This window comes from Diceros bicornis, chromosome 11 (genome assembly GCF_020826845.1).
Source record: "Diceros bicornis minor isolate mBicDic1 chromosome 11, mDicBic1.mat.cur, whole genome shotgun sequence".
NCBI classification, from domain to species: domain Eukaryota; kingdom Metazoa; phylum Chordata; class Mammalia; order Perissodactyla; family Rhinocerotidae; genus Diceros; species Diceros bicornis.
The window spans coordinates 55,220,731-55,236,288 of NC_080750.1; the positions used below are offsets into that span (position 1 = coordinate 55,220,731).

The 15,558-nt window shown below is 36.1% G+C and overlaps 1 protein-coding gene across 1 annotated transcript in view; it reads right to left on the minus strand.

Moving 5' to 3' along the window:
- Positions 1-15,558, minus strand: part of LOC131411456 (probable ATP-dependent RNA helicase DDX60) — a 108,812-nt gene that overhangs the window by 52,800 nt on the left and 40,454 nt on the right. Inside the window, exons 13-19 of the mRNA XM_058550320.1 lie at positions 14,232-14,392; positions 8,707-8,953; positions 6,973-7,139; positions 6,271-6,429; positions 4,759-4,908; positions 2,174-2,293; positions 939-1,034 (exon numbers count right to left, since the gene is read on the minus strand). Coding sequence (XP_058406303.1) covers positions 939-1,034; positions 2,174-2,293; positions 4,759-4,908; positions 6,271-6,429; positions 6,973-7,139; positions 8,707-8,953; positions 14,232-14,392 — 1,100 coding nt within the window. The remainder of the gene's footprint in view (positions 1-938; positions 1,035-2,173; positions 2,294-4,758; positions 4,909-6,270; positions 6,430-6,972; positions 7,140-8,706; positions 8,954-14,231; positions 14,393-15,558) is intronic.

The window sequence follows — 15,558 nt, forward strand, 5'->3', positions numbered from 1 at the left end:
CACCGAATTTTAACCCATAGGACATCAGGGCTGGCTCAAGAACATATCCTTTTATAATGTTTTAAGTCTCTTTGAATAAATATTCATAATAATGCTGCTATAAAAATTTTCTAAATATCTTCCATTTGCCCCTATAAATCTCCATTGTTTTCTACCCTGCTCTCTTCACCCATGGAAACCGACCTATAGAGACTATTTCAAAAGGCCTCCAATGATCTCCAGTTCCACTGGATTTGTCCAATAGAGAGCCTTGGCAAGGGATGAGAAGGGAGGAGAATGAGAATGAGGTCTTTGTTCCATTGGTTCCCTTACTTTGAACCAGCTATGTCCCTTAACTAAGGTAACTGCTCCTCAACAATGTGGCCAACTCAGTCAGAATCTCCTTTTGAGTTTCCAGAAACTGCTTCTTTGCCTTGTCTCTTAAAGCCTAGGGCTAAGCTACGAGCTCCAGATTATTGCACTAATCTTTACAGTTTCCGTCACGCATACCTTTGGAAAATACACTTCTTGAATTGTATTTTGAGTGTGCCATGTGTTTTCTGTTGGGACTATGACTGATAAGATAACTTACATAAGTGACATCATTGTTAGAACCCAAAATTCTTTGCTTTAGAGATCAAAGATTAGATTTTGAAATCTCTGTCCAGGAAAATTTATGTCATGGTGGTTAATTCTGCTCCTCTGAAACAGTAGTTACCAATGATAGGTTCCTCTCCCATACAGAGCTCTGCAGCAAACACTGACATACCCTATTAAGTCACAACAGGAAAATGGAGCCAAAAGACTGAGTATGATTCACTGGGGAAACCATTCAGAAGGAAGCACCTCCCCGAGCTGAACTCCATACCAAGGGGCAAAGGTCCTGAAGCACCAAAGATCTTCAATATAGTGCTTATGCACTCTACAAAATCAACCCAGAGAAATAATACCAAACCTACCTCATCAAATATAACGTATCTGATCCTTTTCACCCATTGTTGGCGATGAGGAGCTAACAGCAGAATTTCAAAGCAGGCAGGCACTGTAACAAGTACCTAAAAGTAATAACATTGTGTAACAAACATTTTCAGCACTTACTATGTGCAGACATAGTTATAAGAATATAAAAGATACAGTTGTAACTCCAGAATGTACCTGCTGATAATTAGGATATAATAATGCTTCTGAGAATGTTTCATTAAAATTGTGATATATTAGTTTGAAGCTTATGAAATCGCAATTTTTATAGCTCATGGTAAAACATCAGATTTGAAGTTTACATTCTTATTTATGAGTATTCAAAGTAATAAAAATAGAAAGAGTTCATTGTCACAGGTTTATTGCTTCAAAATCTGACCCTGAGATACAGTTTAGGTTGAAAAGTATTTATTAAGGATCAACAACTATGGAAGTAGGGGGAAGCAGGATTGGGCAGAGGGAGAAGCTAAACTTCAAAACAGGCCTGATGAAGCCTTGGACCACCTTGTTCAGGATTCTGGAGTGAATATTGGCTGTCAGAGCCGTTCCACGTCAAGCCGACATGGCCTGGTATTTATACTGCTGCCTAGCTCAGTCACAGGACATGGACTGTGGAGACAGAACTAGGGGAACAGATAGCTGGCATTTGTCTTGACTACACTCCCCACATCTGGCCAGCAAGGTCTTCCTTGAAAAGGTAGCACATCTCCATGTCTACCACGCAATGTTCTGTAACAGTGTTTTCACTATCTGTTTAGTTGTAATTGTTTATCTTTGAGTTCAATAAGGAGGAAAACTGTCTGTAATTTACTTAACACCAAGTATTCTATCTGTAATACATTTTTGAAATTACTATGAGTATCCCACTCATCAGAAAAGGTAAGAGTATCATTCTGATTGGAAATTGGTGTTTGTTAATTTTATATAATATTGGGTTCTTAAGATCATTTTGAATCCATTTATAAACCAAGAAGATGGAATGAGCTAAAACTAAAATCTGAAATCAAAATGTTAAGTGTCCTTAGAGAAAGACAAGTTGTATTTCTCCCTCTTTGGATGTAACAATATTAAATTTTCTCTAAAACTATTTCATCTTTTGTAAATTCAAGAAAATGATTTCCATAAGGCCTTGTGAAGATGTTGAATTTCTAGTGAAAGAGACATATAAGCACTATGATATGATTCAATAATAAATGCATTAATTAATATATCCTACCTGGCAGTTTAGGGCATCATGACGATAATCCCTTGTAAAAACACCACATAGAGCTTCACCATTTGGCAGATTTTTGGTAAAACGATTATAAACAGTTGCTGCCACTTGATTAACAAGGGCCTGATTGACAAAGAAAGAGATCCATTAATCACATAATACAGTACAGGTGAAACCTTTGAGAACAACAGAAACTGTATAAAAATATGTCCTGCCATCAGTGTAGAAAGCTTAATAATCCCTTCCTTATACACCTCTGCTCTAAATACACTAACAGGCTCTCTTTGAGATACTTGACTAAGCATGTGAACCACATTGATAGACCTCAACCTAAAGTACAATGGGAAAAAATGGCTTCAGCAGGAGAAAAAAAAAAGTGTAAATGTTGCCCACCCATCAGAAAAAAAATAGCTGAATACCTGGATGACCAAGGATTAGAGGGAAGCTGTGAGTCTACTATATAAAAAGGTCAAGTGAGGGACAGCCAGGGTAGATTTGTGGTTCTCATATTTGGGGACTTCCCCCAGCAGTCTAAAATTTGAATATATACATGAATGAGTAGAACCATGCTCTGGATCAAGCAGGTAGTCTGGCCAGTAGAATCTGAGTGTGTGGAAACCTACAAACATCTCTCTATTTCACACTTCATGCCCAAAAAAAATTTTTAACACAGATTAAAATGTAAATTTTAAAATATAAGCATAAAGATAGTAGAAAGTGAACATTTTCACATATTTTCATTTATTTGAGCTCACACGTGGAAATGCTAAATGCAAATATTGATAGATCTGACTATACAAAGATATTCACAAAATATTGTTTTCATTAATATGACTACTATGTAGTAAAAAGACAAAACAACAAATAAAACTATATTCATCATAACTTATAGAGAAAGAGTAATAGACTTATTATGCAAAGTTCTGATAAATCAATAAAAATGCAATCATCCTTTCCCCCCCAAAAAAAGGAAAAGGGGCAAAGGCATCCACAAGTAGCTCATAAATAAAGAAATGTCAATATCCAAAAATCATAAAGATGCCCAAGTCACTCGTGATCACAAAAATGCAAATTTAAATATGAGATAGAAGTTTTCACCTATGGTAAAACTTTTAAAATGATAATGGGAATGTCATAAAAGATAAGAGAATGTACACTGCCATACATTGCCAGTGGGACTAACAATGGATTTAAACTTTTAGAAGAGCAATTTGGCAGAATGTATTGTGTTAACTTACCAATTCAACTTCTAGTAAACTTAATTTTCTTGATATATTGTATTAATTTCCTGCAATGAGCACTTATTGCTTTCATAACTATGAAAAACAAAAAGCTATAATAAAAATTAAAGTGCTAATTTCAACTAATCACATTGATCCATCTGCTTCTGAGGCTGACCACAAGTCACTTAACAGGACACGTTTTCCTAGAAACTAAAATGGAGTCTGAATTCACTTTAATCTGTAGAATTAAAGCTATCCCAACTAAATTTGCCTTAAGAGTAATCACATTAAAAACAAAGGGTTGTGAAGGAGGATAGGCAAATTTATACTTCCTGTAAATCAAACTTTCTCCTAAATGACAAAGATCATACTTTCTAAGTCCAACGTTAAGCAGTACTAGACATTAAAGAAATATGGAAAAACAACCTGGCTTGAGACACAGCCCAGTCACTAATGCCCAACAGCAGATTAGATACATCCCATAAACTCTGCAGAGGCAATATTAGGTTTTCAAGTGACTCAACACTGCCCAGCAAAGTGTGAGTACTTCTCTCAATTCAAGCATAATGCCAAACGACAAGAGCACAAGACCCGACTTTGTCTTCGCAACAGTTCTAAGGAAAGTGTTATTTTGGCCTTTGAAATTGGAAGGAGAAAACGTAGGTTAAAAAATAGAGTGAGCGGTTAAGTTCATGCGCTCCACTTCAGTGGCCTGGGGTTCACAGGTTTGGATCTCAGGTGCAGACCGACACACCGCTTGTCAAGCCTGCCGTGGCAGTGCCCCATATATAGTAGAGGAAGATGGGCACGGATGTTAGCCCAGGGCCAATCTTCCTCAGCAAAAAAAGAGGAAGATTGGCAACGGATGTTAACTCAGGGCTAATCTTCCTCACAAAATAAATAAAGTGAAATTCATGGAAACAGAGAACAGATTGGTGCTTGCTAGAGGTGGGGACTGAGGGGTGGGTGAAATGGGTAAAGGTAGTCAAAAGGTACAAAATTCTAAGTATAAGATAAATAAGTTCTGGAGGTATAATGTACAGCATGGGGACTATAGTTAATGATACCGTATTGCATATTTGAAAGTTGCTAAGAGAGATCGTTTTTAAAGTTCTCATCACAAGAAAAAAGTGTGTATCTATATGAGGTGGTGGATGTTAACTTATTGTGGTAATCGTTTCACAATATACACATATATCAAATCATTATGTTGTACACCTTAATACAATGTTATATGTCAATTATATCTCAATAAAACTGGAAAATAAATAAAAAGTGAAATAGATTCACCACATGACTACATGCGTTATTTTAAAAGAGGAGGTTCAAGAATGAAAGAGAACATGACATTCACTTGAGCGCTACCTTCGTTGGTGCGACATACACAACCACCCCTTCATTGCTCTCCTTCAGCACTTTCTCCATGCAGTAGTAGGAAGCATAGGTTTTGCCTGAGGACGTTGGGGCAACGATCACCGCTGACTCATTATTATCCACAACATCCAGGAGCTCTCGCTGCAGGGTTTAGAGCACCATTTGTGTCAATAATGTGAACAGCATGTTACCAAACAAATATATTAATGCACTTCCAATGCGATTCTCTGAACCTCAAATGGAATGATTAAGAGTTGAAAACACACAAGAGGAGATGTACTACAGGAAAATCCGCAGAACCCACAGCATTCTCTCAGAAGAGAGAATTGTTATGCTTTTAAGTATCTAGAGGTGGGTTTGTGTGTCAAAAATGGAGAGTGCGTCTGAATAAAATATCTTGTTATTGGGAAGTGCATCGACTAAGTGCAGAATGGCTTTGAGAAATTAAGTTCTAAGAAGTAGACAATATGTATTTTTGTGATTGTGAAAGAGTGGCTGACGAGGAAAAAAATTCAATGATTCATAATTTTACTACTTATTTTCTACTTTCTATATAGAAGAATGCCTGGTACCTACTCTGGAGGGCATGTGGGACCTTCATCCCCTCAGCCTATGCTTTTACTCATCAAAATGATGAGTAGCCAAAGAATCATAAGCCTGTATGAAGGGCAAAAGATGGAAAACACCCCAAAACCCCAATCTGTACACTGTCTTAACCTAAGTCACTCTGGGTCACACCTCAGAGTGAAGTGGGCATCAGGAGAATTGCAATGTGTGTGGGATTAATGGAGAGCTCTTGGCTGCCTTGTGTCCTGTGCTGAAGTAAGAAACTGGTCCGTCCACTCCCGAAAAGGAGGAAGGAATGTTTTAAGGTACCCCACTAGCATCAATATAAGAAAGATAAAGTTAGACTCTGAATAGGACAGTATATTAGATTGAACTTACAAAATTGCACTTTTGTAGATAAACATGTTCAATTTATCAGCAATTTTACATGGTTCAATCTATGCAGAAGCGCACCTTTTTATTCTAAATTTTATATTAATTTTACATTTATTTATAGAAGAATAGCTACTATGGTGACAGGTACAGCATGTAAATATCTAAACAATTGTCTATACTATTTAAACTACCCAAATTTCTCTGTGCATGCTTATATATTTACATGTGTAATCCTATTGACCCAGGGAAAACCTGGAGGTTGTTCCATAATGATACAACGGGATGATACAGACAGAACTTCAAAAATATATACGTGAAAACATCAAAGTACCTCCAAGGAAATGGTCTATTTATGAAAAATGATGAAATAAAAATTTCACTTTCTTTAAATGGGGAAAAGAAAGTCTACACGATGTTTCCAATGGCAAAATAATTTTAAATAACATGACTCTGTATTAAGAAGTTCATGCCAAATATAATATGTATAGCCATAGTAACGAGAAACTTCTGAAATCATATTTAATAATAAAATACAAAAAATTTTGTTTATTCAATCATTACCTGCCATGTGTCAGGAACAAAATGCTGAACTCTCGGATCTGGATCTTTTCTCTCATTTCGTATCAAATAATGGCCCATGTATTGTAGTTGAAACCGAACTGGCCCAATGCCAACTGAATATTTATTCTTTTTCTTCTTCTTTATGTCATCTCCTGCAACCTATATTATTTTAAAAGTCCATTTTGAAAGTGATTTCAAATTATAACATCATCTAAATAATTAAAACATTTATTAATGAGCACTTTTTATGAGAAAAGCATTTTACCACCTTTTAAATTGTGTAATATTTATTGAAGTCCTTTATCACCTAAATCATTGTCTTAACTATGAGTAAATTGGCAGACATCATGATTTTCAAATATTCATTAGGGTATTTGTAGCTCCCATCTGATATATTTAAAGACAACTGAACAATCACAATATAGTTTTGAATATTTTGCTAGAATTAAACACAGGCTTAGTTTTAAGGGGCTGCGGAGATTATCTGGCATTTAATCTGATTGTCCAGACAAGCATTTGTACAAGTTTTCTAAGTCTAGATTACTTCAAGTTAGGGCAACTGGATTACTAATAACGATTACAAACACAGAGTAAATATTTTCAGTAAAAAAAAAAATTCTAGAAGAGATGGCTGTATTTGCAAGACACTTCATGTCTATCTAATAATTACTCTATAAAATGGAGCTATTCGGAAAACTTTACCTGGGTTGGATATAAAGAACTTGACAACTCATCAAATCCTAAATACTTCAGACATCTGGCTATGAATTGCTGATCTGCCTCTTGCAAAAGTTCTGGGTAGTTGTCTATCAAGGAGTGGATCCTTTTCATCACTTGAACAGCTATACTTAAATCTTTTGTGGTTTCACCTGGGAAAAGAATAAACAATAAAATTGTTATAGACTCTCAAAAATAATAAATCTGTGATTATCCAAGATTAGCCATCCAGGGTGTCAATCTGACCTAATTAAATTCCCTATCTTGCTTGACATTAATGGAGGTTTTGGAATACAGAGGGCTAACCAAAATAAAACTAAAGTGCAACTAGACACACTTCATCATCTCCACGGATAAACGAGAACTAGCTGCATAAGTGTTGGAGAAAAAGAAAAATCTTGTAGTTTATGATAGAAATAAGATTTTTAAAGCTCAAGTTTGTATAAGTTCTGGGGAACCACAGATCTTTTCTCCACATATTATTTTCATGCCTTCTCTACTATGTTCAAAGAAAAATATTCAGATCACTTTAAATATCTGGTTAAAACTTATCAACATTTATTGAGTCCGACTGTTGACCACACATAAATATTTAGTGTAATCATTGGAGCCTTGCAATTCAACCAGTCTATTACAATCGCCAGATACAAACTTTGCTAATTCCTCTCCATTTCTTTATAATCATATATATCTTTTTTTTACTCCTCACTGCTAATCTTTCCATATTTACCACATTAGGGCTGTTTTTTATTCCATCTTTCCTCCAATCAATCTATATTTTATCTATTTAACAAATATTACCAAATACCTATTGAATGCTGTAAGAGGCTAAAAAAAGAAATTTAATAGAGAATTCTTACCCTCCAGGAGGGTAGGTCACTGTTAATTCTGATTTCTCTGAGTAGCAGACAACTGCAAATCCTGATACAAAATCTTGGTTAGGGAGAAGTACATAAGCTAAGTCTTATGCTTCTCACCGTGGTGGAATCCACAGTGAAAGGCTGACTTTGCTGGAGCAGATTGAAGTTAGTAGAATGGGGGGGCGGGGGGGAGGGAACCTGGTGATCACGTGTTAAATGGAGTCAAGTGTGGAGATGCTGAAGCCTGACAAATCAACTAGGTTTCTAGGAAGAACTGTCAGTTTGGAGGTATTATGGCACATGATCATTTCACCTGCCGTCAATTGACATATCTCGACCCAGTCTTCTTTCTCCTTTATCTTCCTCTTCCTGTCTCTTCCTTTCTTTACTACTATCTACTGTAGAAATTGTAAAGTAGAGCACATGGAAGCCACAGCAACTTTTGGAAGAACTCAGCATGCTAGGCAAACATGATCCTAGTTTTACCCAGAAGAAAATATTTACACTTCAGATCTCAAAGATGAATGATAGATTCTCGCTGGGTGCCTCACCATCTTTACTGGTTCCCTTAACCATGCCCACAACTTTGTAAGTATTTACTTCTAAACCTATCTTTGATTGTGATTGAATTTGAATTTGCTTATGAATGTGCTGTATCTGGGACCCTTTCTGAGATTTCATCGCTCATCAATACAATAGAGGTAATAATACTTAGAGGAATTTTGTAATGATAAAATCAGATAATGCATCTAAGGCTTCTGACACAATTTCCAGCTAATAAATGACAGCTATCACCATTACATTTTTTATTAATTCTCCAGTTCATCAAAACAAGAAACATAGAATCACATTCCTTTACCTTGGCAATGTTCCTTCCACGCTTTCAAGCAGGCATTTAACCCTACCATTTCAATTTGAAATTTCACTGAGTTACTTTTACATGATTTCAAAAAATCTTCCAGTTTCTTTATTCCAGAGGTTAAATTCTCTTTCACTTCCTCCTCAACAGACAATGACATAGCATTCCACTTTTGTTCTTCTTTTTGCTCTTCCTTGGCCAGTAACCTCTTCTTATTCTCTCTAGTAATTATTTCAGCCTTGGTCTCCTGCCCAAAAAGGAAAGGAATATATCATAAAACAAGTTGGATATATTGCAAGATGACATTTCATGAATGAGACAATATTTTTAAGTATATACTGATTATTGGGACCATCATACCCTTCTTGAATAGGCACAGTTTTAGTTTCAGTGTCTGTATCTTAAAATTAAAGCCTCTGTTAATTGAAAACATAACGACATTTCAGTTAAGGACTATAAAGCCTCTCAGCAGATAATTTTCTAGATTTCTGAGTGGTGTAGATTATAAATCAAAGAGTAAATACTTTAGAGTATAAATTCAGAGACACCGGGCCACTGTTTTTTCATGTCTCCATGCATCAGTTCCTGCTGCTCTCTCTGGAATTGGTTTTCCTCCTCCACTCCTCCATGGTCATCTCCCTATCCGTACTTGTCCTTCAAGATATTCCTTCCATGATGGCTTCCCTAACTGTCTCAAGCCTAAGTCATGTATCCCTCCTTTGCCCAGGCATCTCTCTATCAAAGCACTGAGTACATGTACTGTAGTTGTGATTTTACTTGTCACACATCCTCTCTACATTAATTTCCTTGAGAAAGAAATGTGCCATAGTTGTCTGTATGTCCCAAGCACAAAACAATTAGTTCATAATGTGTGATGAGTGAATGAGAAAAGAGAAAGGAAATGAAGGAAAGGAGTAGATAGAAGGAACAACATAAATACAACTGATTTGCTTTATCTAGATAAGCATTTCCAACTCAAACACAATATGGAACAACTTTTACTATACTTTTACCAATTTGACTTATTAATCTGCAAAGAGAAATCAGAGAATTGTATTCACAAGAGAATTCTGACAAACCTTCCACTATTCTGATTAGTCATGAAATTAATATCTAAATTTTGCCTATAATGAAGTCAGTTTTAGTTGTCATCACTTTCTTGGTATTTAATTCTAATCAATAATATTTGAGCTTTCCCAATGTTTCGATCTTCCAAACGTACTGTCTTGGGTTAACTCAGCTTGGTTCTGTCTCAGTAGGACAAGGGTGATCCTTGGCTCTTTGCCATGTGCAATGCTTGTTTTATCTTGAACATGCAGAATTATTAAACTGTTGCTAGAAGGTCATATACAGTGCTAAGGGTACTTAATTTCCATGAGACAATCTATTTAACTTCTAATAATGTAAAAGAAAAAAAAAAGCAGGAAGTTTTTTAGTCTGTATACCTTGTACTACGTAAAGAAAATTTTTGCAAACTTCCTGGGGTTTCTTCGTTGTTTTTATTTTTCGCTTTTTTTGGAAGGAAGACCAGCCCTGAGCTAACATCTGATGCCAATCCTCCTCTTTTGGCTGAGGAAGACCGGCCCTGGGCTAACATCCATGCCCATCTTCCTCCACTTTATATGGGACGCCGCCACAGCATGGCTTGACAAGCGGTGCATCAGTGCGTGCCCCAGATCCGAACCTGCGAGCACCGGGCCGCTGCAGCGGAGCGCACGTGCTTAACCGCTGCGCCACTGGGCAGGCCCCTAAACTTTCTGTTTTATAACATCTCTGGGAAAAAAAAAAAAAAATAGAAGCTTCTTGGTAGCCCGGAATGATAAAGGACAAGTTGCAATTGGACGGTCTCACTAACAATAAATTGGCTATAAAAATAAAAAGGAGGTTGTCACCACAAGGAGAAAAACAATGACCACCTAGCTGAGCTTGGGGAGGCTGCTTTTTGACTATTAAAGCAATTAAGTCTTCATTTCCGATTGAGCTTTTTTTTTTAATTTCAGCTTTATTGAGATATAACTCATAACTCAAAAATGAAATTATAAGATATTTAAAGTGTACATCATGGTGATCTGATATACATATACATTGTGGAAAGATTTCTCCCATTCAGTTAATTAACTCATCCATCACCTCACATATTTATCTTTTGGGAGGCCAAGGAGGTGAGAACGCTTAAAATCTCTCTTAGCAAATTTCAATGATACAATACAGTGTTATCAAGTATAATTACCATGTTTTACATTAGCTCCTCAGACATTATTCATCTTCTAGCTGAAAGGTGTACCTCTACCAACCTGTCGCTATTTCCTCCCACCCCCAGCACCTGGCAGAACGCTCTATGAGTTTGACTTTTTTTTTAGATTCCACATATAAGTGATATCATGTGATATTTGTCTTTCTCTGTCTGGCTTACTTCACTTAGCATCTCCAGGTTCATCCATGTTGTCACAAATGGCAGAATTTCCTTCTTATGGCTGAATACTATTCCATACATAGAATAATCTAGAAGTAGGATTGCTGGATCCTATGGTAATTCTATTTTTAATTTCTCAAGGAATCTCCATACTGTTTCCATAGTGGCTGCACCAATTTACATTCCCACTACGGTTCCCTTTTTTCCACATCCTCGCCAGCAGTTGTTACCTTTTGTCTTTATGATAATAGCCATTCTAACAGGTGTAAGGGAATGTCTCATTGTGGTTTTGATTTGCGTTTCCCTGATGGTTAGTGATGTTTAGCACCTCTTCACGTACCCGTTGGCCTTTCCTGTATCTTTGCAAAAATGTCTATTTAGTTACTCTGCCCATTTTTTAATCGTTTTTTGTTTTGTTTTGTTTTTTTGCTATTGAGTTGTATGAATTCTTTAGATATTTTAGATATGAATCCCTTATCAGATATACAATTTGCAAATATTTTCTCCCATTCAGTAGGCTGCATTTTCATTTTGTTGATGATTTCCTTTGCTGTGCAGAAACTTTTAGTATAAGCAGTCCCACTTGTTTATTTTCGCTTTTTATTAACTTTGCTTTTGGGGTCAAATTTTAAAAAAATCATTGCCAAGACCAATGTCAAGGAGCTTGCCTCCTATGTTTTCTTCTAGTAGTTTTACGGTTTCAGGTCTTTTATTCGTCTTTAATCCATTTTGAGTTGATTTTTGTGTATGCTATAAGATAGGGGTCCAGTTTCATTCTTTGCATTTGGCTGTCAGTTTTCCCAACACAATTTATTGAAGAGACTGTCTTGTCTCCATGTATATTCTTGGCTCATTTGTCATAAATTAATTGACCATATATATGTAGGTTTATTTCTGGGCTCTCTATTCTGTTCCATCGATCTATGTGTCTGTTTTTATGCCAATATCATACAGTTTTGATTACTCTCCTTTTGCAATATAGTTTGAAATCCGAGAGTATGATGCCTCCAGCTTTATTCTTCTTTCTCAAGATTGCTTTGGCTACTCAGGGTCTTTTGTGGTTCCACACACATTTTAGGATTTTTGCTGTATTTCTGTGAAAAATGCCATTGGAATTTTGATAGAGATTGCATTAAATCAGTAGATTGCTTTGAGTAGTATGGACATTTTAGCAATATTAATTCTTCCAATCCACGAGTATGGAATACCTTTCTATTTATTTGTATCTTCTTCAATTTTTTTCATTAACATCTTATAGTTTTCAGTGCAGAGGTCTTTCACCTCCTTGGTTAAATTTATTCCTAGGTATTCTTTTCTTTTTGATGCAGTTGTAAACGGGATTGTTTTCTTAATTTCTCTTTCTGATAGTTTATTATCAGTGTATAGAAATGCAACAGATTTCTGTATATTGATTTTTGTATCCTGCACATTTAGTGAATTCATTTATTAATTCTAATAGTTTTTCAGAAGAGTCTCTAGGGTTTTTTATATATAATATCATGACATATGCAAATAGAGATAGTTTTACTTCTTTCTTTCTGATTTAGATGTCTTTTATTTTTTTTCTTGCCTAATTGCTCAGGCTAGGTCTTCCAGTACTATGTTGAAAAAAAGTGGCAAGGGTGGGCATCTCTGTCTTGTTCCTGACTTTGGAGGAAAAGCTTTCAGGTTTTTACTTTTTCCTAATATAATGATCTACTCTGTTTCTTATTACAGTATTTGTCTTCAAGTCCATTTTCTCTGATATAAGTATAGCTACCACTGCTTTCTTTTGGTTTCCATTTACATGGAATATCTATTTCCATCCCCTTACTTTCAGTCTGTGTGTGTCCTTAAAGCTAAAGTCAGTCTCTTGGTGGCAGCATATGATTGGGTCTTTTTTTTATTCTTATTTATTCAGCCATTCTATGTCTTTTGATTGGAGAATTTAGCCCACTTACATCTAAAGTAATTATTGATAGGTATTGACTTACTATTGCCATTTTGTTAATTTTTTTTCTGGCTGATTTATAATTCCTTTGTTCCTTTCTTTTACTCTTTGTCTCTTCCTTTGTGATTTAACGATTTTTCTGTAGTGGTACGCTTAGATTCCTTTCACAGCTTTTAAAGTATGCAAATCAGCCTCTTTCAGGGAAAGACTAGGACTGGGTGTGTCAGTCTGCTGCCTCTGTGCTGAACCCTGGAGGATAGCCTGGCAAGTCCATGCAAGCCTGTTGAGAACCATTTGTTTGTTATAGTCTTGTAAGTCTTGATGCAAGCCCTGTTGGCATTCAGAGCTAGATGTTTTGGAAGCCCATCCCTCAGGTAGAAATCTTAAAAGTTGGGGTGCTAGATGTTGGATCCAAACCATTCCCTTCTGAGGAAGAAACTGAAAGTTGCAAGTTTCCTCCCAATTGCATGTCACTGTGCCAGGGGTGGGGTTTATGGACAGAGTGTGTCTCAGCCTCTTCTATCTGTTTTGTTGTAGGTTTTTTCTCATTCATCCTACGTAGGAGTCACTCAGCTAGTCTCTAGATTTCCTTCTGAGGGAATTTTTCTGTGTGTAGCTGTAACATCAGTGTGTCCACGGGAGAAGGTGAGTTCAGGAACCTCCTATATTGCCATCTGGGACTGGAACTCCCAAAGAACTACATTTCTAACATTACTTCAACATTTCTAAATCCAAGCCTTTATTCACTTAATGTCTTATATTCTTTTTCAAATAAATATACTTTTTATTATGTATAGAGGACCATATACAGTCACGTGTTGCATAACAAGATTTCAGTCAATGACAGACAAAATATACAGTGGTGGTCCCAAAAGATTAGTACCATATAACCTAGGTACATAGTAGGATATACCATCTAGATTTGTCTAAGCACACTCTATGATGTTTGCACACTGTCAAAATTGCCTAACAATACATTTCTCAGCACTTATCCCTGTCGTTAAGCAACGCATGACTGTATAAGCTTATATATGCAGGTTAGTCTTAGCAGGTAAGTAAAATAACAAGTGATCATATATAAAAAAGCATAGCATGGAAAGAAACTACCCTACGGATTGATAAACATCAACTTAAGAAAAAACAAAGAAAGTAAAAAATTTTGATAAAATTAATGGAACCTACACGTGTCTTTTTGCTCTTGGGTTCACCGAAATTCTTCTTTGGCTTGGTAGCTTGCATCACAATGACTTTTGAAGAAACTAATTCTAATGAATTCCCATAAAATCGCTGAAAAACGTGATACTTTTGCACAGATTTAAGATAATAAGGATCTCTAGATTTTTCTGAAAAAGAAAAGACTTAAAATGTAACACTACAATATTTTTTCAATAGCATTCTCATTAATTCTTCACACCATCCCACTCACACGTGCAGTTTTCTTTTTAGTTTGGAACAGTAATTTAGTCTGATTACTTTTGTTAAACAATGAGTCTTAAGCCAGATTATCTCTTGTCTATAGAATAATTCCTTATTTTATTTAAAGAACAGAAGTGACAAAATGCTCTTTCATTGTCTGCCTCCCAAAGCAAATATCAGGATGCTACAAAGAATGAAAGATTCTGGGCATTGCCTCTGTCATGTGTCCTGCAAATGAGGTTAAGAAGAGGAAAGTAGAGGCAGAGTCAAGAAGATATCCATCTAGAAAATTCTGGCTTCCTACGTCACTTGATAGAAAAATCCTTACTTCAGACCATAACCACAGAGCCAAGAGCTTAGTAGCTGAGAAAAAATTTCACTACATAAAAATCCAGTGACATAGGGAAGCCCAACAATCAAGGTACGACTTACCCCCATACCCAAAGAAAACCATAATACTCATTAAAGGGAATAATTAAACTGGTTAATTTTTCTAGGTTTGTATTTACACATATCAAATCAAACTACTTTGAAGGATATTAATGATTAATCTAAAAGATCCCCTCATATCTTGCAGGATCTTGGTAGCTGTTCGTATAAGCAGGCTGATAAGTATTTCATATAAGTATGCTTACTATGCACACTCCTAGATTCTTCTGAAAGCAAGTTTTGTCAACTTGAAGGAGGGTGGGTGTGAGCATAGGGGTACACAAAGGTGAGATGAAGACAAAGGATGAACCAGGGAGACAAGAGCCCTAATTCAATCTCAGTTTATCTACTGTTGGTGGTTTCATGGGCCTCTTTTTGCAGTTCCAACCATCCTGAGCATGAAGGCAGACAAAATGCTAACGTTGTTACATGCAGTCAATTTAGTGGTATGAAAGTAGTTGAAATTGCTAGAAAGACTATGGCCTCAATATTTTTGACTTCAAGGAAAACACCAATTTCTTAAACAACAAGCCATCTTTGCTTAAAACAGCTTCTAACTCTAGTGGGGACAGATGATGTATTTGTGCACTTCCTCCAAAAATATCTGCATATCTATGTACAGATGACTGTCAGTAAACAAACTGGGACTTTTTCATTACCATCT